This window comes from Anomaloglossus baeobatrachus, chromosome 3 (assembly GCF_048569485.1).
Source record: "Anomaloglossus baeobatrachus isolate aAnoBae1 chromosome 3, aAnoBae1.hap1, whole genome shotgun sequence".
In the NCBI taxonomy this organism is placed as follows: Eukaryota; Metazoa; Chordata; class Amphibia; order Anura; family Aromobatidae; genus Anomaloglossus; species Anomaloglossus baeobatrachus.
In genome coordinates this window covers 341,909,844-341,933,739 of record NC_134355.1, presented here as the reverse complement: position 1 = coordinate 341,933,739, position 23,896 = coordinate 341,909,844, and the positions used below count along the sequence as shown (strand labels likewise).

Below are 23,896 nucleotides of genomic sequence, written 5' to 3'. Positions count from 1 at the left end.
TAGGAAGTTAGAAGGGGTCAAAGGTCATCAGCGATTTCTCATTTTTCCAACAAAATTTAGAAAATAATTTTTTTTAGGTGCTACACCACATTTGAAGTGACTGAGAGACCTAGGTGACAGAAAATACCCAAAAGTGACCCCATTCTAAAAACTGCACCCCTCACACTGCTCAAAACCACATCCAAAAAGTTTATTAACCCTTTAGGTGCTTCACAGAAACCAAAGCAATGTGGAAGGAAAAAATGAAAATTTTACTTTTTAAACACAAAAATGTTACTTTAGCCATAAAATTTTCATTTTCACAAGGGAGAAAAGAGAAAGTACACCATACAATTTATTGTGCATTTTCTCCTGAGTACGCTGATACCCCATATGTGGTAAAAATCAATTGTTTGGGCGCACAGCGGAGCTCGGAAGGGAAGGAGTGCCATTTGAATTTTTGAACGCAAAATTAGCTGCACTCATTAGCAGACGCCATGTCGGGTTTGAAGACCCTCTGAGATGCCTATACAATGGAGGTCCCCCACAAGTGACCCCATTTTGGAAATTAGAGCCCTCAAATAATTTTTCTAGATGTTTGGTGAGCACTTTGAACACCTGGGGGCTTCACAGAAGTTTAGAACGTTGAGCTGTGAAAAGAAAATTACTTTTTTTTACCACAAAACGGTTGCTTCAACTAGGTAGCTTTTTTTTCCACAAGGCTATCAGGAAAAAATGCACCATAAAACATATTGTGCATTTTCTCCTGAGTACGCAGATACCTCATATGTGGTGGAAATCAAATGTTTGGACACACGGCAGTGCTCGGAAGGCAAGGAGCGCCATTTGAATTTTTGAGTGCAAAATTAGCTGCACTCATTAGCGGACGCCATGTCGGGTTTGAAGACCCCCTGAGGTGCCTAAACAATGGAGCTCCCCCACAAGTGACCCCATTTTGGAAACTAGAGCCCTCAAATATTTTTTCTAGATGTTTGGTGAGCACTTTGAACACCTGGGGGCTTCACAGAAGTTTAGAACGTTGAGCTGTGAAAAGAAAAAATTTTTTTTTTACCACAAAACTGTTGCTTCAACTAGGTAGCTTTTTTTTCACAAGGGTATCAGCAAAAAATTCACCATAAAATTTGTAGTGCATTTTTTCCCGAGTACGCAGATACCTCATATGTGGTGGAAAGTAATTATTTGGGCGCATGGCGGGGCTCAGAAGAGAAGGAGCGCCATTTGACAGCAAAATTGGTTGGAATAATTAGCGGACGCCATGTCACGTTTCGAGACCCCCTATGGTGCCTAAACAGTGGAGCTCCCCTACAAATTACCCCATTTCGGAACTAGACCCCTCAAGAAATTTATCTAGATGTTTGGTGAGCCCCTTGTACCCTCAGGGGCTCCACAGAAGTTGAAAACGTTGAACCGTGAAAATTACAAACATTTTGTGGTTAAAAAAAAAAGTATCAACCAGGTAGCTTTTTTTTTTACAACGGTATCAGGAAAAACTGCACCATAAAACGTATTGTGCAATTTTTCCTGAGTACGCAGATACCTCATATGTGGTGGAAAGTAATTGTTTGGGCGCACGGCGGGGCTCAGAAGAGAAGGAACGCCATTTAACTTTTCAAACACACAGACGCGGTGCACTGATCGGCCGCTGCAGGATGCACGGTCGGATGAGATACAAAAAGCGTTGGGGATACGGAAAAAAAAAAGGTCACGCCAAAAATTGAGCAGGGATGCAGATCCGTTCTGTGCATCCCTGATCAGCGCTTGGCGGGACGCACGGACGGATGCGATACAAAAAGCGTCGCAAATACGGAAAAAAGTCACGCCAAAAATTGAGCAAGGATGCCGATCAGTTATCTGCATCCCTGATCAGCACTCGGCGGGATGCACGGACGGATGCGATACAAAAAGCGTCGTGAATACGGAAAAAAGTCACGCCAAAAACTGACCACGGATGCAGATCCGTTATCTGCATCCCTGATCAGCGCTCGGCGGGACGCACGGACGGACGCGATACAAAAAGCGTCGCAAATACGGAAAAAAGTCACGCCAAAAATTGAGCAGGGATGCCGATCCGTTATCTGCATCCCTGATCAGCGCTCGGCTGGACGCACGTACGGACGAGATACAAAAAGCGTCGCAAATACGGAAAAAAGTCACGCCAAAAATTGAGCAGGGATGCAGATCCGTTATCTGCATCCCTGATCAGCACTTGGCGGGACGCACGGACGGATGAGGTGTAAAAAATGGACAGGCTACAAGAAAAAAAAAAAAAAAAAAAAAAAAAAAAAAGTTATACTCACAGTACCAAGAGGATCACTGACCAGAAGAGCTGCACAGGAACAAGAAGGCAGTGAGATGGACAGCTTTACAGGAGCAGCAGGCAGGACGTTGGACAGATCAGCAGAAGGACCCAGCGATGGAGGCAGATGTGATCGGGCCAGTGATGACCTCGGACGACCCGTAAAGGCAAGTAAGAGGACGTCGGGGGGGGGGCAGATGGGGGGGGGCAGAGGGAGAGCAGAGGGGGCGGAGAAGCAAAGGAAGAAGGAAGGAACCTTGGAAGCAGAATAGAGATGACAGAGGAGGCAGGCAGATCGCGTGGGAAGCAGATCGGGATGCTGGGGGGCAGATCGGGGCGTAGGGGGGCAGATCGGGGGGGCACGGGCAGGGGCCTTCACGGGAGCGCGCAGGGGCCTTCACGGGAGCGCGCAGGGGCCATCGCCGGAGCGCAATACTTACCATTGGAGCAGGCGCGGTGACAGCAGAGGCGGCGTCTGCGGCGGCAGCAGTGGTGTCATGGTACCAAAAGTACCAGCCACTCCACGCTGCAGACATGTTGGGGGAGGGTCCCCAGACCAGGACAGGCCTGGGGAGGGCGGCCACCCGCAGATCAGACCGCCCCTCTGCACACTGATTGGAGCGATTGCGCGTCATAGCACGATCGCTCCAATCAGTGCTGCAGGGGCTGGGGGCGACATGTTTGAGGTCCACCTATGATATGCTGCAGCAGCTGCGGCATCTCATAGCTGGATCTCACAGTCTCGCACTAATTCCGGCATTATTTTTGCCGAAATTAGTGCGAACAATGTGGTTGGCGGTTCAGATTTGAACAGCCAATCACATCGATCGCCTATGGGGGGTGGCGATGCCACCCCCCCCCTGGGGTCAAGCAAAGGTCCCCTGCTGTAAGAAACAGCAGGGGACATCATTTGAAAGCCGTTGCTATGGCCACGGCAATCAAATGAAGTTTAGGCAGTAAAATTACGTCCCTGGTCGTTAAGTCACGTTAAAATAGGACGTAATTTTACTGCCCGCGGTCGTGAAGGGGTTAAAAGAACTGAAGTCCTCAGTGGTTGATACCTTTTAATGGCTAACTGAAAAGATGGTAATAATAGCAAGCTTTTGAGACTACTCAGGTTTCTTCATCAGGCATGGTACACCAATGTAGTGTACTTTATTATATGTACCAAATGTCCAACGGGGGGGTCTGTATGTAAGGGAGACAGGACAACAGCTCAGGACAAGGATGAATTCTCACCGCCACACAATAAAGGAAAAAAGGATGGATCTACCTGTGGCCAAACATTTTTGTAACTCAGACCACAGCATCATGGACATGAAATTGCTGGTATTGAAAGGAAACGTCAAGTCCCAGAGAGATAGGAGACTCTGGGAGTACAAACTTATGATGACCTTTGACACATTCAGAGCAGGAATGAATGTGTCTCATGGATTCATGTCTTTTTACATCAATTAAGAAATGTGCTCTTCAGAGCTTCCGGGGACATCACAGCCCGGACCAGACTCCAATCAGAGGACAATAAAACTTTCACACTGCTTATCCATGAATCACAACAATATTTATGGCCACTAGAGTTGAGCGATGTTCGAGGTTCGCCAATTTCATGTTCGAGTGATTTTGGGGGTGCTCGAGATCGAACTCGAATGCAAGCTTTATGCTAAAAGCTCGATAGCTCGAGTTACGTTCGAGAACGGTTCGATCAGCAAAAAGCCTAGCTAGTTACTAGCTGGCTTTTCACTGTAATAGTGTGAGTCACTCTGTGATTCACACTATTATCTAATTTCAGCGTAAAGTGTGCGGGGGGAATGGGTTCAGATCAGTGCTGCTGGGATAATGGCGATCGCCATTTTATTTTTTTTTCCGTAAGCGCGCGTGCAGTGGGGCGGACCAGCATGTCAGCCAATCCCAGACACACACACAGCTAAGTGGTCTTTTTTGCCAGACAAGCAAGGGCATGTGTCATAGGCTGTCCATGTCACATGTCCTTGCATTATAAATACAGCCATTTTCCCTCACGGCGCCATTATCTGCTTTCTGTGTGTGTCAGTCACCGCTCACGCAGCTCCTGTCGCCGGTCCTGCTGTGTACGCTGTACACACAGCGATCTACAGATTAGAGACAGAAGTTTATTTCAGCCCTTTCCAGGGCTCATTTTCTCGGGCTCAGAGCCATAGCTGACAGGCAGGTCCGTGGAAACGCTGTATACAGCTTCAGATAACAGCGTCTGTGTACCTAAGCTCAGGGAATTCCTTGCTGCATTTCACCAATAGGAGGGATAGAAAGTGAGCCTTCCTTTCATGTCCACTGACCCAGAGAACCCGGCCACTGTACCCACCTGCCCACTTTTGCCACGCTATTTTTATAGCAAACAGTGTTGAAACTTAAGGCCGCTTTACACACTGCAATATCGGTACCGATATCGCCATCGTGCGTACCCGCCCCCATCGGTTGTGCGACACGGGCAAATCGCTGCCCGTGTCGCACAACATCGCCCGGACCCGTCACACTACTTACCTTCCCTGCGACGTCGCTGTGACCGGCGAACCGCCTCCTTTCTAAGGGGGCAGTTCGTTCAGCGTCACAGCAACGTCACAGCAGCGTCACTGAACCGCCGCCCAATAGAAACGGAGGGGCGGAGATGAGCGGGACGGACATCCCGCCCACCTCCTTCCTTCCGCATTGTGACCGGGAGGCAGGTAAGGAGAGGTTCCTCGTTCCTGCAGTGTCACATGGAGCGATATGTGCTGCCGCAGGAACAAGGAACAACTTCATTACTGCTGCAGTAACGATATTTGAGAATGGACCCCCATGTCACACGCAATGGCATCGCTACAGCGGCTGGATGTGCGTCACAAAATCCGTGACCCCAACGAGATCGCTGTAGCGATCTCGTAGCGTGTAAAGCCCGCTTTAGTGGCATCCAAAAAGTGGCCGCTATACTCCATTGTTGTCCCACTGGTGCCAAGCAATTTCCAGCACCTCTGCATTCAAGCCTCATGCACATTTTGCTACGCTATTTTTATAGCAAACAGTGCAGAACATAAGTGGCATCCAAAAAGTGGCTGCTATACTAATTTTGTGTCCCACTTGTGCCAAGCAAGTGCCAGCACCTCTGCATTCTACCCTCATGCACATTTTGCTACACTATTCTTATAGCAAACAGTGCTGCCAGTTTTAGGGCCATAGTTGCATTGTCAGGGATAGTCAGTGTTGGTTCTTCAGCTGTCAATAAAGCTAGACCACCTCTGCAATCTACACCACCTCTCAATTTTTGCTACCACATTTTAAATGACTAATCTTGTCGCTAACAAAATGAGTGGCAAAAGGACAGATGCTGGTGGAAAGGGGAACAGGCGTGTTGGAAAAGGAAAAAAAGTTTGTGTCCGTGGGGAAGGTGGCAAAGCTACATTAACATCTGCTGATGATAAGCCATCTTCCAGCAAAAGTAAGATGTCTACTACTTTCCGTGGACAATCCGATGTGCTCCCTTTTTTCGAACCCGAACAACTGTAAGAAAGTTAGATGATGCACAAAAAAAAGAACATGCTTGAATGGATCTCAAGTGCTCCAACAAGTGCCCTCTCCTCCACCTCAATTACCACATTAAAAAAACAAAAAAAAAAACAAAAAAAACAGTCCTTTGAGTTGTCATCCCAATCACACTTGCTTTCTCCCAGCTATCAAGTCTCCACCTGCCCTGCACAGTATGGTGTAACAGAGATGGCTGAGTCTGCAGAGCTGTTCAGTCACACTATAGCCTGTGAATCAGACGTCTGCTCCCAAGCTACAGTGAGTACAGACCAGGAAATGGTCTGCAGTGATGCCTAGAAGCTTTGTGACTCTGATTCAGGCCCTGATGACCCTCATTCCCAAACTGTAACACCTGTTGGTGTAGACAATGAGGAACATACTGATGATGATAAGACACAGATACCAGATTGGGATGACAACTTAAACATTCGGTCAGGGCAGGAAGAGGCTAGGTCTGAGGGCGAGGGAAGTGCAAACACAACGATGATGATGTAGTTCTAGATCCCACTTACTGTCAACCCACAGTCAGGCACTTGAAGAGGTAAACAGAAGCGGTGGAGGAGGATGCAACTGACGACGAAGTTACCTTGCGCCTTCCTGGACAGCGTTGGAGTACTGGTAGCACGTCTACAACTGCATCCTCAGCCACCATTCTGCCTCTGAGCACAAGTCGGGGTGGCTCTACAGGTCGCATGTCCTCTAAGCCTTGCCTAGCCTGGTCCTTTTTTGACCTTGCAAAGGATCTCCCAAAACATGTGATCTGTAAAATTTGTAGGGAATCTATAAGTAGAGGCAAAAAGCTCACTTGTTTGACAAATTCTTCCATGAATCGGCACATGAATACCAAGCATAATTCCCAGTGGGAAGCTCACTGTGCTGCAATGCGGCCTAGCGTAGCGGGCCAACCACCGCCTGCCCCTTCCAGTGCATCCGCGCGCTCAACATCTTCTATGACTGTGGGGACAGCTATCACACCTGGTTTTCCACGCACACCTTCCACCACTGTAACCGCAACAGGCAGTTTGCTTGGTAGGTCGTCAGTTGGTTTGGAAGGGGAAACAAGTGCAGATGTACAGCTCTCTCAGACATCGATAGCACCAACGTTGGATGAAGGCAACATCATGTCTACGCCTGCACTTTCCTTACAAACCTGCATTTTTCCAGGGACACCCTACTCACCACCGTCTACACACAGCAGCCAGATCTCTGTCCCTCAGATGTGGACAAATAAAAGGCCATTTCCTCCGACCAATGACAAAGCTAAGAGGTTGACTTTATCCCTCTGTAATCTCTTGGCTACCGAAATGCTGCCTTTCCGCCTGGTGGACACACAGGATTTTCGAGACCTTATGTCGGTCGCTGTGCCCCAGTACCAGATGTCCAGTCGCCACTACTTCTCCAAGAAAGGTGTTCCTGCGCTACACCAGCATGTCGCACACAACATCACCGCTTCCTTGAGAAACTCTGTGTGTGAACGGGTGAATTTCAACACCGATACCAGTAAGCATGGACAGGGGCGTTACATGTCGCTGACTGGGCACTGGGTAACTATGGTGATAGATGGAGAAGGGTCTGCTGAACAAGGCTTGCCGTCCCCATGACTTGTGCGTCAATCCTCTGTATGTATAAGTTCCTCCAACGCTTCTGCCTCCTCAACCTCGTCTGGGTCCTCCACCTCCGCCCCAAGCCTGCCAGGTCAGGCCACCAGCGTTGGAACTGTGCACAAGGAATCACGCACACCTCATTACTATGCTGGCAGCAGAGCGCAACGGCATCAGGCGGTCTTTAGCTTGAAATGTCTTGGAAATAAGAGTCACACAGCGGCTGAGTTGTGGTCAGCAATGCTGTCCGAGTTTCATAAATGGTTGTCTCCACTCAACCTGCAGCCAGGTAAGGCCGTGTGCGACAATGCTGCAAACCTGGGTGCGGCCCTTCGCCTCGGCAAGGTGACACACGTGCCTTGTATGGCTCACGTGTTGAACCTTGTTGTCCAGCAATTTTTAAACACACTATCCTGGCCTAGATGGCCTTCTGAACAGGGCACGAAAACTGTCTGCTCACTTCCGCCGTTCAACTGCCGCAGCTGAGCAACTTGCATCGCTCCAGAAGTCTTTCGGCCTGCCGGTTCATCGCCTGAAATGCGATGTGCCGACACGCTGGAATTCGACTCTCCACATGTTACAGCGACTGTGGCATCACCGCCGAGCACTGGTGCAATACGTCATGACGTATAGCCTGGGCCAACGAGATGCAGAGGTGGGGAAGATCACCCTGATGGAGTGGTCTCAGATCAAGACCTATGCACCCTTCTGCACAGTTTCGACATGGCGATGAATATGTTTATCGCTGACAATGCCATTATCAGCATGACAATTCCAGTCATTTTCATGCTGGAGCACACACTAAACACTATTCGGAGTAAGGGGGTGGTTCAACAGGAAGGGGAGGAAGTACATGAGGATTCATATGCGCAAGGGATAACAACATCACCAAGGTCCAGACGTTCATCATCACCAAGGCGGCAGGCATGGCACGATGAGGGAGAGGGATTAACAAGGGCGCATGGTAGCAGGCAAAATGTTGAGGAAGGTGCAGGAGAGCATGAAGAAATGGAGGACGAACTGTCCATGGACATGGAAGACTCAACAGATGAGGGAGACCTTGGTCACATTTCAGTTGAAAGAGGTTGGGGGGAGATGTCAGAGGAAGAAAGAACGGTTAGCACCTCTATGCCACAAACACAACAAGGACTTGGTCCGCATGGATGCGCAAGACACATGAGCGCCTTCTTGCTGCACTACCTACAACATGACCCTCGGATTGTCAAAATTAGAAGTGATGATGACTACTGGGTTGCCACACTATTAGATCCCCGGTACAAGTCCAAATATTTTGAAATAATTCCAGCCATAGAAAGGAACGCACGTATGCAGGAGTATCAGCAGAAGCTGTTACTCAATCTTAGCTCAGCTTTTCCACCAAACCCCAGTGGTGCACGGAGTGAATCTCCCAGTTGTAACTTGACAAACATGGGACAGTCTCGTCATCAACAGTCTAACCGTACTAGCAGCACCGTATCTGGCGCTGGTAACAGCAATTTTATTGAATAGTTTCATAATTTTTTTTAGACCATCCTTTGCAAGGCCAACAGAGACAAGAAGTCTGACACATAGTCAACGGCTGGAGAGGATGATACAGGAGTATCTCCAAATGAACATCGATGCCATGACTTCGCAACTGGAGCATTGCTCATTTTGGGCTTCAAATCTTGAAAAATGGCCTGAGCTCGCCACTTACGCCTTGGAGATATTGTAGTGTCCAGCTGCCAGCGTTGTCTCTGAACGTGTCTTCAGTGCTGCTGGGTGTGTGCTGACAGATAAGCGCACGCAGTGACAATGTGGACAGACTAACGTTCATCAAAATTAACAAGTCATGGATCCGCAAGGACTTTACTACCCGTGTCATCCTGGGGAGAGTAAATGCTTGTGGATTTGGAATGTGCTTGATGCAAATGTACCTGTCAAGTTTGCAACTGGGGCACAAGTGCTGCCACTAAAGTGGTGTTTGTGTGGCCCAATTTTTGGAAAAAAAGGGAGACTCCGCTTGGAGTAACCCTTGCTGTGTTTTTAAAAATGAGCAAAGATGAACAGATCTGGGATCAGCAAAGACTTTGCTAGACTTTCCCCGGTGTCATCCGGGCGACAGCTAAGGCTGGCGTATTTTGGAATGTGCTTGATGCAAATCAAAACATCCTGTTTGCAACTAGGGCACAAGTTCTGCCACTGAAGTGGTGTCTGTGGGGCCCAGTTTTTGGAAAAAAGGGATACTCTGCTTGGAGTCCCCTTGCGTTGTTTTTAAATATGAGCCAAGATGAACAAGTCATGGTTCAGCAAAGAATTTGCTACCTATCCCGGTGTCATCCTGGGGACAGTTAAGGCTGGCGCATTTTTGAATGTGCTTGAGGCAAATGTACCTGTCCAGTTTGCAACTGGGGCACAAGTGATGCCACTGAAGTGGTGTCTGTGGGGCCCAATTTTTGGGAAAAAAGGGAGACTCTGCTTGGAGTCTCCTTGCTGTGTTTTACATGATTTTAGAAGGGCATGCCATGCCTATATCTGTGCCTCATCCTCTTTTCCCTCGTCCAGCTGTTTAGTTTTCGCATGGGTATTTGTCCTTGTCACTTTCCCAGGTGTTTGTGTTGTCTTGGGAGTTGTTTGTCACCTTTTGGACACCTTTGAGGGTGTTTTCCAGGTGTTTTTAGGTGTTTGTGACTGCCTCCCATTGTTTTTAATGGGGTTCGAGAGGTTCGTCGAACGGGGCACCGTTCGATGAACCCAACTCGAACTCTAGGGGGGTGGCTCATCTCTAATGGCCACAACAGTTTGCCCCCTTGCCATAGCGATAGTTCTGCTTCACAGGACTTGTTTGTTTTTTATTTTTCACTGCACTATTCTATGTCCTGTTGTGTATAAATATGTGACTCTTCAGAATTTGTGTTATATTGAGCCTGATGAAGAGACCTGAGTAGTCTCGAAAGCTTGCTATTATTACCATCTTTTCAGTTAGCCATTAAAAGGTATCAACTACTGAGCACTCTCAGTTCTTTTAAAACAAACTTTTTATCTCTAGACTAGTACAGAGGAAGGAAGAAAGTGCGGTGAAAGGATGGTATCATGCATATTGTAGAAACAGTGGTTTATTCGATCAACGCGTTTCAAAGTCTCAGACTTCTTCCTCAGGATCTTAGCCACATACAATTTTGACAGTCATACATGGGTTTAAATAAGATTTTCAATGTGTGGAGTTGTCAAGAAAGTGACTCAAACAGGAAATCGGGTATATAAACACAGCAAATAGCATAATGATTGTAAAAGTGCATTCACACTGCATGATTTCCATGAATAATAATCGTGCAGGGTAAACGGCTGTCAATCAACAGCTAATTGTTCTCGGCAGCATGTTGCTGCCGAGAACCTTGGTGATCACTTAAAGAACCCCGACTGTCATGTATCCACTGGTAGGCGGTTGTTTAAAGCTGCAAAAGCGTCAACTGTACCTGTGTGTTTTTTACCGCCAAGCAATACATGGCGACATTTGATCAGTTAATGCAGATGTGCTACGTAAACATCATGCAAAATGACCGACTCCATTTCTAGGAGGAAGATGGAGGGGAGGCGGATAGAGAATGCATCCGGCAGCGCTCACCCCGTCAGATATATTACTAGCATGTATGGCACACATAAGAGGAGCGATTAGCACTCACTTTATTAACAATCTCATTAAGTGTGTCATAAACCAAAACTTACAGGTCAAAAAGTTATTTTACCTGTGACTCCTTGAATTTATTGATGTGATTTGCAAAGTCTAATGTTCCCCAATACTTGACAGTTTCTCAAATGGATTTTTTAAAATGAGTTTGGCAGAGGCTTAAGTAAGAACATTTGCATGTCGCAATATATCATATCTGCCTCTAAAATGACATTGAGTCACACACTTCAAGAGACATAATTCTAGGCTGGAGAATGCACCAAGCAATAATAATAACACCTTCAGCAAGTCATCCAAGACAAATCTCCGCACAAACTATTCTGTTAGTTACTTATCTTGTGTACCAAAGAAGAAGACGTTATTGATTAGACAGTAAGCCTGTCACACAATGCTCAGCAAGATCAATTTCTTCATGTATTTAGCAAAAAAAATGTAAATTCTTTAAAAGGCTTAAAGACAGAATTCCCATCAGATTGTTAAAGTGTCAGTTCAGATTGAAGTAGGGATATATTAAATAGAAGCTTAAATAAAGATCCCCTTAAACAATGTTCTTACTGTTGTAATTAGCTCCTGGACAATTCACATGCACTGCAGAGCTCTAAGAAGAATCCACCAACAGACTACAGGCTGCCATTTACAGCAGTCTGGAGAATGCAGAGACTGTCTCTTTTACATCACCTATGGGAGACCTAAAGGAGGTCCAGAGCGTGAGTTAAAGGGTTATTCTAATCAAAATAAAGGGTCAAATAGCAAAGTGCAGTGACCAGTTTTCTAGCAAGAAGTGCAGCGCTTCCAAGCTTTGTTCTATAGAGCTTGTAAGCACTGCTATGAAGCTGAGCAGATCACTGGAACCAGCCAGCTTCAGTTCTGTAGAGGCAAAGCAGTCACCGCTTGCCAAATCAGAGTATAGATCTGGCCATAGGCACAACTTTGCCGCTGGTCTAAACGGTCAATCAACCTAGCAAAGAAGCTAGAAGACTGTGGAGCAGTGCACGTCTGAAGACAAATGATGGAAGGAAGAGGGTAAACATTTCCTAAGGAATTATAAAGAAAGCCATTCTTCTCCTTTGTGACATACTATGATCATTCCGCTAATTTATAAATCCCTATGGGAAAAATGATCTTGGCAAGGAAAAAGCAAATTCTTATCACCTAATTCTGAAATAAAGCCTACTAGTCGGTGCCTGTAAGTAAGGAGACTGGTCTGAAGGGTAAAGCGGGCTTTACACGTTCCGATATATCTAACGAGATCTCGGCGGGGTCACGTCGTAAGTGACGCACATCCGGCATCGTTAGTGATATCGTAGCGTGTGACAGCTATGAACGAGCAGAAATACTCACCTTCTCGTTCATTGTCGCTCATTTTCTAAAATCGCACGTCCGGTTGTTCAATGTTCCCAAGGCAGCACATGTCGCTCTGTGTGACACCCTGGGAACGATGAACACAGCTTACCTCCGCCCGCCGGCAATGCTGAAGGAAGGAGGTAGGCGGGATGTTTACGTCCTGCTCAACTCCGCCCCTCCGCTTCTATTGGCCGGCTGCTGTGTGACGTCGCTGTGACGCCGAACGTCCCTCCCCCTTCAGGAAGTGGATGTTCGCCGCCCACAGCGAGGTCGTTTGGAAGGTAAGTGCATGTGACGGGGGGTTATAGCATTGTGCGACATGGGCAACAAATTGCCCGTGCCGCACAAACGATGGGGGCGGGTGCAATCGCAAATGCGATCGAACGACATATTGAAACGTGTAAAGCAGGTTTATGTCTACAGCTTGTGCTATAAGCATATTGTCCACAGTGCCTGTAAGTAAGGAGACTGGTCTTACAGTCATGTCTATAACTTGTGCTATAAACATATTGTCGTTATTGCTTATATCACAGAATCAGTATTTGAAAACTAACCGCCATTTTAATTTTTATTCCATCAGTCAATAGTACACATGAAAATAAGATATTTTGTAATGCATTTGATCAGAGAAATCACCTTCTTTCTGATGCTGGACTGATCATTCATTCTTAAAATTCTCAATTCCTGGGTAACATCTGAAGACAGATTATTACCATCATGATTCCGCCACTCACTGTGTCCTGAACTCACTGGAGTCCCAGCTCAGCCAACCTATAGGTTCAGGGGCATGCAGAGCTGTCACTATTGTGAATGACAGTCCTGTCGCCCAATCAAATTAGGGCAGAGGGGTACTGCGTTTCTTCCAGGTGTCTCCTGTTCTGAGTGATTACCTGGCTGACTGTGGTCTGATTATTGCCAGTCGAAGCCTTTACTCAGTGGTGTGTGCAGTATTTCTAGTGCTCTGGTTTTCACATCTTTTGCTGCCAGACCTTGGACTCTGCCTATGAATACCCGTTTTGCTTGGCCCTTTTTCTTGATCTGTTACCTTCCTGAAATGCTGACCTCGGACTGTGACTTGATTACTCCTTTGTCTTAGGGGTACTTCTCACATAGCGAGTTCGCTAGCTTCGCTACTGAGTCACGGTTTTTGTGACGCACCAGTGACCTCATTAGCGATCTCGCTGTGTGTGACACTGAGCAGCGATCTGGCCCCTGCTGTGAAATCGCTGCTCGTCACACACAGTGCTGGTTCATTTTTTGGACGTTGCTCTCCCGCTGTGAAGCACACATCGCTGTGTTTGACAGCGAGAGAGCAATCATCTGAATGTGCAGGGAGCCGGCTTCTGGCAGCCTGCGGTAAGCTGTAACCAAGGTAAATATCGGGTAACCAAGCGAAGCCCTTTGCTTGGTTACCCGATATTTACCTTGGTTACTAGCGTCCGCCGCTCTCACGCTGTCAGTGCCGGCTCCATGCACAAGTAGCCGGAGTACACATCGGGTAAATAAGCAAAGCGGTTTGCTTATTAACCCGATGTGTACTCTGGCTAGCAGTGCAGGGAGCCAGCGCTAAGCGGTGTGTGCTGGTAACCAAGGTAAATATCGGGTAACCAAGCGCTTGGTTACCCGATATTTACCTTAGTTACCAAGCACAGCATCACTTCCACGCGTCGCTGCTGGCTGGGGGCTGGTCACTTGTCGCTGGTGAGATCTGCCTGATTGACAGCTCACCAGCGACCATGTAGCGACGCACCAGCGATCCTGACCAGGTCAGATCGCTGGTGGGATCGCTGGAGCGTCGCTAAAGTGTGACGGTATCCTTAGCCCACTGTTTATGTGCTCTCTTGGTATTCAACACTGGACCTCTTGACTCCCCTGCCTCATGGTTATCTGTGAGTAGTGGATTCAGCATCACAATTACATTACTTAAATAGGACATGACAGTTACAACTGATGAGGTGCTATGTTGAGGAGAGGGGGAAGGAGAAGGGAGGAGCTTGGCCTCTATCTCCTCCATCCTCCTCTGAATACAGATGTTTGAGAATGAAAGAAAGAGTCCAGGAAAAGAAAGAAGCAGATTTCTCTGAGAAGATATCTTACAAAAAGGTAAAATATTAATGGTTACTCTTAAAGGGAGTGATAAAACAGTCCATATCTGGAACATTTCTACATGCATATTGTCCACCATGCCTCTATAATTGGTCTTACAGTCATGTTTAGAACTTTTCTTACATGCATGTAGTGCCTGCATATATAGAGATTGGTCTTACAGTCCGTGCCTTAGGTTAATACAGCCTTAGGGTGCTTCCACGTTGTTCCCTACATTCAGTAGTCCCGTTGAAGCTTACGTCTGAAAAACCCACAGAACGGGGTTCTGATGTATGCACTGAAGTGGCTATTGACTATAATGGTGCTGATGGAGTCACCGTGTGCTCTGTCGTGCACCCTTATTGGACATAGTTACCTACTGGAGGCGGACACCCAGACGTACCTTATTACCACATAAAGTGACACTGGTCAGAATTGTAATATTTGGCCTGGAAAGGTAGGTGAAAAAAAGCTACGGGGGTGACAGGGTTAACACTGCATTTGCGATTAGGAAATAAAGTTACTGAATGCGGGGCATATACTGTAGATCCTACTTATGGAAGTGCCTAAAAAGTGTCACGCAATACACTGTGAACAGAAACACAACTCTAGCAGTTTTATTGTGGATACCAATCACTTACTATCTCCCAGTTTTTGCAGGTGTCAGAAAAAAAGTCAGAATAAAAAAAAGTTAAAGAAAATACACAATTCAATCTCAACCAACTCTAAGGGGTACTTTGCACACTACGACATCGCAAGCCGATTGTTGCGATGCCGAGCATGATAGTCCCCGCCCCAGTCGCACATGCGATATCTTGTGTTAGCTGCCGTAGCGAACCATTATCGCTACGGCAGCTTCACATGCACTTACCTGCCCTGCGACGTCGCTCTGGCCGGCAAACCGCCTCCTTCCTAAGGGGGCGGGTCGTGCGGCGTCACAGTGACGTCACACGGCAGGCGGCCAATAGAAGCAGACGTAAACATCCCGCCCACCTCCTTCATTCCTCATTGCAGCCGGGACGCAGGTAAGGAGATGTTCCTCGCTCCTGCGGCTTCATACACAGCGATGTGTGCTGCCGCAGGAACGAGGAACAACATCGTAGCTGTCGCTGCAGCGACATTACGGAAATGTCCGACACTACACCGATCATACAATTTCGACACTTTTGCGCTCGTTAATCATAGTAAAAAGGATTCACATACTCCGATGTCGACAACGACGCCGGATGTCCGTCACTTTCGATTTGACCCCACCGACATCGCAGCTATGATGTCGTAGTGTGCAATCTAATAGGATTAACTTAACATTTTGTACAGAAAAAGTCCTAAGAGAAGGAAACTTAGAACTAGCACATATGTAACACATTTGATAAGACATTTACAAACCTCGTTCTGAAGCTCATCGTTGCTTTTGGAAGAAGCCAGCATCTCGAATATAGTGTTGCACAAATCTTCCACCGTGTGGCCACCAACAGGACACTGCACAACATATTTTTCAACTTCTTCGTACAGCAAAGAGCCATCGTCTTCACTGCTGCCGACTTTTTGTGCCGCTTTGGATGGGTCTAGAGAGCAGTCTTTCAGGCCATTCTGAATTTTCAAGAAGTTAAAGCTGAGATTGTCGTCCGCCTCAAACTCGCCATTTAAAGGCATATCTTCAGTCTCTTCCAGCTCATACATTTCGAGAGAGAATTTCACATTTCTCCCAAATGATGCTGTATTTCCTGCAGTGTCCTCCAGAACCATCGGGGCAAGTTTCTTAAGCTGCTCATCAGTCAATAGTGACACGATTTTATAGGTGGCGTCACAGGCTGCTGCTGCACAGGTAGATGGAAATGGACCAAACATCTGTTTGATAGCTTTGGTGGCTTCTTGATTGACACAATCCTTGTCATAGAAAGTCCTAAATAGGAACACGGCTCCACTTTCGATTGCTTCTTGCCCATGGTCCGTCCCAACTGTAAGAAGACAAGGCAATGGTTTTGGCATACTGCATGTGTTTGATTTAAACGGCCTCTAAATAAATGTGTGCTATCGCCCCCTGTAATAGCTTAAACCTTTCACTCCCAATCATAAGCACTACAATAAAAATGACAACCTGGGAGAATTACGGCCCCCAATGTCACCCTTATGTAAATATTTAAGACTGAATTATTGAACCAAGAATCAGTAGATTGAAATTCACTGGCTGGAGAACAATCAAGTGAGCTTCTCCTCGACTCTGACTAGCCAGGTGAAAAATTACCAAGTTGAATTCACAGCACATCATGAATTTCAAAGAATTTGTCTTTAGCAAAAAAGTAATTTACCGATCTGTTTTGCAGCCTGTAATATTTCTTTTAGGCCCTCGTTTATTGCTTCATGCTCCTTGTCCACAATGCCAGTGACAAATTGAGTTATTTTCCTCCAAGTAAGGTCAGACTCCAAAACTTGCTCACGCAACTTCGATCTTTTGTTCTGCAAAATGAATGCAGTATGGGTAGAAGAAATGTATCAGAAACAACTAAATGTCACAATCATAGAAAGCTGGAGTGCGCCTCCAAATATCTATTAACGGTTATTAGCAAGTACTGGAGAGGAGTTTGTTTTTTTCCTTCTTTATTCAGTTCTAAAATGAAAGGTCAAAAATATTTGAGCCATAATAAAACCAAGGACTGTTCAGATGAAACAAGATGTCACGTCATTAGCATTATAGCACGTTTGTTCTAGAAAATGGCATAAAATAATAAAAGTAGCATAATTGTTATTACTTTACGGCATTTACTCTGACCCATTATTTCTGCTAATCATTGACAATCCTTAAAGGGAATCCACCTGTCTTTATGGACATTCAAGACTATAGAGGGTTGAATAAAATGACATTTTAGTATCTGTGATCCGATATCTTATTCCAGAAAAATCAACATATTAATATGTAAATAAGGTTAGGTAGGCTGGACACTGATCTCTCTTAGATTCTGCCTCCAGAGCTTATTTTAAATTAAAGGAGGTGTTACCAGTGTGAGACATGTAATGAGTGATAGTCTGCTCTCCTGATTTCACTGCAGAGCAGTGCCTGATTATAATGAGCGCAGTACAGCAGAGCTAAACTTTGCCTCATTACAAACATATTTGCATAGAAGAGCCCTCTCAGAGTGCTCCAGATTCCATCTCACACGCAGACAATGTGGGGGAAAATGGCAGTAGAGCAGAGCTGATAGTACTGTGAAAGGCCAACTGCAGTGGTGTTTTTATGAGACAAAGTACCAAAAGGGGGTTTGCCAGCTCACCAAACTTGCTTGAAGATAGAATGCACAGAGACCGATAGTGCCATCGGGAAAACGTCAAAAAGAAGGGAAACGCGATTGTTTATCATGAGCTACATCATGTTTTTAACTTTTTTTTTTATGGACTTTTGCCCATGATGTCTTAAATTAAAGGATATTATTTAAGAAGAACCTTTGCTGGACATTCCCCTTTCTCTTTGTAATGAGACAAGGCTCAACTCTGCTGTACCTTATTAGTATAATCAGGCAGAGCTCTGCTGCCGAGCTGACAGCACTGTGAATGGACAAATGCTTCTTCAAACATGTCTGCAATAAAACAAAGATGAGCTTTGCTGTACTGTGCTAGCTGGAATCACACACAGCTCTGCAGTGAAATCAGAAGAGCAGACTGTCAGTCATTACTTGTCTCATATTGGTAAGGCCCCCTTTCTTTTTAAACAAGCTCTGGAGGCAGGTTTTCGTGGAGATCTGTATCCAGCCCAAAGATAAAAAGAGAGATTAGATCTCATGATCCAAATGTATTGTTACCCCTCTATAAAAGTCACATCTAGAATATGGGATTCAGTTTTGGGCTCCACATTTTAAAAAGGACATTCAGAAGTTAGAGTCAGTTCAAAGGCGGGCAACTGGATTACATCGGATGAAGGCCGCCCATATGATGAGAGGTTGATAAAGTTAGATTTGTTTAGCTTAAAAAAAAAAAAGATGTTTCAGAGGACATCTCATTATATGTAAAAAAACATGTGTGGTCAATATAAAGGACTGGCACATGACTTATTTCTTCAAAGACAATACTAAGGACCAGGGGGCACTCACTGCGAGTGGAAGAAAAGCGATTCCGACAGCTAAATAGGAAGGGTTCTTTACAGTTACAGCAGTCAGATTGTGGAATGCCCTACCACAAGAGGTAGTAATGGCAGATACTATAACAGCTTTTAAACAAGGGCTGGATGATTTCCTCAGTACACAAAACATTGTCGGTTATAAATGATTTAGTAACAAAATATATAATTGGTGGAGGAAGGTTGAACTAGATGGACCTAGGTCTTTTTTCATCCTATGTCACAGCTCATTTATATATGAAGAAATAAATAGGGTTTTTTTCTGAAGATAGATACACATTTGAAACGTACATGCTGCAGAAATTCAGTGCTTAGGCTGCGACTGTAGACAACGGCATACAGTGCTGTCTATACGTAACATGCACTGAATACAGGTTTCACAGATCACACCACAATTTGTGCCACATACAGTAATGGGATCAAACACACTTTAACACTGGGTGCGCTTAGGAATTTTTTACATTTACAAAGTACAGTTTGTGTGCACGTCGGCAAAACAGCTTTAACTGTCGTTTACCACAATGTACAAAGCATTGGACTATCGTGAGTCATTCTGAATGTTTAGCACTTTGCGTCCTGGATAAAACATTTTACCATCAGGTCTGTCGAGTCTCCCCTGTAATCATCTTGTCTGGTGACATTTGAAAAGGAGCGCAGCGCTCCTGTGAGACGAGGTAAAACCATCTTTCTTATTCAGTGATCCATAGGATGAAAAATAGGATTTCGCTGTAACTTGTAACACCTAAAATGAAAAAAAAAAAAAGAAAATGTTTGAAAAGAAGTAAAAAATAAAAACATGAAAATGAAAGGAAACAAAGAAATAAAAACTGAAGCTTCATTAGACTGCGACAAAACATAAAACGCAAGTAACGTTTTCGATATAATTTAAAAAATGGCTACAAGGTATGTTCACACTGGGTAGATACACCACTGATATTCCATTCTCTGCTGTGAATACTAGTCCCAGCACGGCGGATGAGATTTCATCAGACATATTGTCCCGTGGTGTTACACATATGTACCGGTAGCATGTCCGCAGCAGAAAGCATAGCGATATGAACAAAATGTCGTCATCAGACCCACAGTCCCATGCCCCAACGCTTCAATAGAAATGGCTAAAAAAAGTTTTAATAAAAGTCGAGAAAAACGTTTTTTTTTGGGTGCCCCCTTTCAGATGGATGTGTCGGTAGTCCATGGATTCAAGCTGGTGCAGAAAGGGTATATGTTGTGCTGCAGTGAATGAGAGAAAAACTCCAGGAGAGAGTCGATGGTGATTTTACTAAACGCGTTTCGAATATATTCATCTCCTTCATCAGGTAAAAATCATCATTGTTCTCTCCTGGAGTTTCCTCTTATTCACGGCAGTGTGGCATAAACCCTTTCTGCACCAGTTTGAAATCACCCTCGACGTGGGCTGCAGTAGGTGGGTTCTACGTGATCATAGTGGTTGTGACTGCCACAACCCCTCAAGGTGAGCTCTTTCATCGTCTTATCTTTGTTCTGTCACCCAGATAAGACCCTATTTGCACTCCTTTGTCTTCCAGCCTTTTTAGGCTAAGTGCCCATGTTGCTTTTTTTGTGCTTCTTTTCTGCACACAAAAAATCATGTTTTGGCAGGAAAAAGCAGTTGAAAAAAAACGCGCATTTTTTATTGCGTTTGCACGATTTTTCACTTTTATTTTTTCCTGCTTCTTTTTGTGTTTTTTTTTTTTTAATCATGGCTGTGATGGTGGGATATTGTGGGTCATGTACCATTTTGTGTGGTTTCATGTTTTGGGCGTGTTGGTCTGCCTATTTGATGTATTGTTTATCCTGTCTGCAGGCTTATAACTCCTTGAAGTGCTTCTGTACCTAGGTTTGGGGGAGGGGGCCTGGAATGCTCCTAAACTCTCTGCTTACTTGAGGGATTAGTGAGGCAGTCTGTTTGAGAACTTGAAGAGAGAAGGATGAAGATTGATCCTCTGGGCTGAAGGTGCGGCTCCTCAGAGAGACCTAGACATTTATCGCTTAGTGGACTATATTCGTGTTTCTGGACTATTTTTACCCTCGGTATGGTGGATTATGTTATGGACCAATTCATTTGCTTCGAATAAATATTCTTGGATTGCTCACTCATCTCTCGCTCTAATGATTGTGTGATATGGGAGAAGGACCCCGTCACAATGGCGATCGCAGGGGTTCAAGCGCTGTACCCCCATGATCGTAGCCGGATCTCCAGCTGATATTACAATCAGGACCCGGCTATCACTGCCCGGAGCAGTCCTAGACGTTTAACGCCCTGAATGCTGCGATCAGTGCGATCACAGCATTCAGAAGGCAGGGAAAGGAATTGCTCACCTTTCCCTGGCGATTGGGTCCCTGTAATGCGATTACAGGGATCTGATCACTGCCATAGTAATCCTGGGTCGTCACTATGAAGACCCCAAGTTACTGAGCAATGGAGAGTCTCACACACCATGCTGTATGCATGATGTGTGAGGCAATGTGCTGAGCTATAATCCCCTGTAGTGATAAAGCATTGTAGGGGATTATACAAACGTAAGAAATAACTGTTGATCGTTAAACAATTGACACGCTGATTCTTTTTTCAGCAACAAAATCTGCAAGGAAAAAAAAAGCAGCGACTGCACAGTAAGTCACGATTCTCAGACTTTGCTGGGACGATTTTTCCTATTGATTAAAATAAGCAAGGAAAGTCGCATAAAAAAAAACAAAACGCCACGTTGGCACAGAGCCTTAGGGGTACTTTGCACACCACGACATCGCAGGTGCGATGTCTGTGGGGTCAAAGGGAAAGTGACGCACATCCGGCGTCGCTGTTGACATCGGAGTATGTGAATCGTTTTTACTGCGATTAATGAGTGCAAAAGCGTCGAAATCGTATGATCGGTGTAGCATCAGTCATTTCCATAATTTCAGACGGACCTATGTTACGATGTTGTCGTTGTGTGTGAAGCCGCAGGAGCGAGGGACATCTACCTGCGTCCAGGCTGCAATGAGGAAGGAAGAAGGTGGGCAGGATGTTTACGTCCCGCTCATCTCCGCCCCCCTGCTGTGTGACGTCGCTGTGACGCCGCACGACCCGCTCCCTTAGGAAGGAGGCGGTTCGCCAGCCAGAGCGAAGTCGCAGGACAGATAAGTGCATGTTAAGCTGCCGTAGCGATAATGCTTGCTACGGCAGATATCACAAGATATCGCAGCTGCGACGAGGGCAGGGACTATCGCGCTTGGCATCTCTACCATCGGCTTGCGATGTCGTAGTGTGCAAAGTACCCCTTATAGTTCATGGATTGCAGACTTTAGCCCTATGAACCTCCTATTACCTGTGACATCTCCAGGGTCCATCACAACATCACTTGTGGATGCTGGGAGGTATGAGTAGGTTCACATGGCTCTGTTCTGGAGTCCGCCGACTACCAACGTGACCACTAGACCATGCTCTGCTAATCTTTTTGGTGAACTCTACTTTTAATACTTTACTCCTCGCAGTTTTTGCTTCCTCATGAAAATACTTTCCGTCAAAGAAGCGGAGGGCTTTACACAAACAAATCAGACATCTGCTCTCATTTTTTTTCTTTCCATGTGCCAGAAAAATGAAAAGTGGATTACGATCGGTTGGTACATGAAACCAATTATTCGATGATAATTTGTAACTTTTTGTTGGCAATCTTTTCATTATTGCTAAAGGGCTAGCACTGGATTAGGTGTCTGTAATTGCATGTAAAAGCAGGCTGCGCTTTTTTTTGGCAAGCATTTTTCCTGGAGTCTCCAACGCAGATGTGAACATATTGGAATAAAAAGGAAGCGAACAAGAAATATACAAACACAGCACGTAATGATGCCAAGTGAAAGACTTGTAAATTAGCCACCTTATAATCCATGCTCCAATGCCGGGGACGCGAATATTCCTCCTCTCTGGGCTGCTGACCGGTATGAGTACGTTGCCCCAGTCTAGGAATGATAGAGCAGCATGGCGCTAGTGCCGTGTGTAACTAAGTAATGGCCGGATACCACTGAGCCCTGCTCGGCAATCTGCGGAGAGTGCATTATTTATCAGGGAGTGTGAAGTTTCCCTTTAATACATCACACAGCGGCTTCCAGGGATCAGCTGACACGGAGATACATTTATAATGTGAAACCTTGAAGAGCTTCGGATTTTAGCTGACAAACAAGCGTGAGAAAAGTTTGTGGCCTGTAGTAAAGGCCGGAGTTTTTGGCAAGTGAAGCAGTGGTGATGCATGTGTTGTCAGCCCGGAGAAGAGGGGAAATGAAAGGTTAGTGACAGAGTGAAGGGTGGGAAAATTGGATTTCAGTTTTTGTCATATTAAGCTTCTGGCAGCTGGATTTAATCCAGCGCGAAGAGAGAAAAGACTGAAATATGAGCCATGACCTGGAAAGGTGAAGAGAAGAAAAACATGGGAGGTTTTCTGCTATTATTAATTCTGTACATACGGAAAAAGAGACAGAGGGAAGTGGAGATGTCTCTGAAGGAGGATGGCCGTCCGATAATAGGCCTCATAAAGACGTCTGATGGAGACTTGGAAATCTCACTAAGGCCGAATATATATTCTGAGAACACAAGCACCGTGGTCAGCATCCCCTTAACCTGCCTATGCTTGCTGAGTGCAAGCTTTGTGTTCCATAACATGGCACTCCGCTGGCAATACTGAATTGCACCAACTTTTCCCTAGGTTACTGACTACCTCTGGAGAAATGGCCGGTCTCCTAGACAAAGAATGCAGCGCTGGCAAGCTCTTTGCTATAGAGCTTGTACTCACTCGTCTAAAGGCCACTTTACACGCAGCGAGATCACTAAAGCGATGTTGTTGGGGTCACAGAATTTGTGACGCACATCCGGCCGCTTTAGCGATGTCGTTGCGTGTGACACCTATGTGCGATCGAAAATGGTCGCAAAATCATGCAAAACCGCTAATCGTTGACATGCTCCCCTATTCCCAAATATTGTTGCAGCTGAAGGTACGATATTGTTTGTTGTTCCTGCGGCAGCACACATCGCTATGTGTGACACCACAGGAACGAGGAACCTCACCTTACCTGCGGCCGCCGGCAATGCGGAAGAAAGAAGGTGGGCGGGATGTTACGTCCCGCTCATCTCCGCCCCTCCGCTTTGATTGGGTGGCCGCTTAGTGACGTCGTTGTGACGCAGAACGAACCGCCCCCTTAGAAAGGAGGCAGTTCGCCGGTCACAGTGACGTCGCTAGGCAGGTATGTAGTGTGACGGGTCCGAGCAATTTTGTGCA

The 23,896-nt window shown here is 45.8% G+C and overlaps 1 protein-coding gene across 2 annotated transcripts in view; it reads right to left on the bottom strand.

Annotated features, from left to right (window-relative positions):
- Nucleotides 1-23,896, bottom strand: part of ASCC3 (activating signal cointegrator 1 complex subunit 3) — an 812,216-nt gene that overhangs the window by 771,553 nt on the left and 16,767 nt on the right. Inside the window, exons 1-4 of one of the 2 annotated variants that reach the window (XM_075340096.1) lie at nucleotides 22,505-22,587; nucleotides 19,230-19,377; nucleotides 16,837-16,984; nucleotides 15,914-16,485 (exon numbers count right to left, since the gene is read on the bottom strand). In XM_075340096.1, the coding sequence (XP_075196211.1) occupies nucleotides 15,914-16,485; nucleotides 16,837-16,984; nucleotides 19,230-19,319 (810 nt within the window). In that variant the 5' untranslated portion in view covers nucleotides 19,320-19,377; nucleotides 22,505-22,587. Of the gene's footprint in view, nucleotides 1-15,913; nucleotides 16,486-16,836; nucleotides 16,985-19,229; nucleotides 19,378-22,504; nucleotides 22,588-23,896 lie in introns of those variants that run through there. The other variant, XM_075340095.1, reaches the window with a different exon arrangement.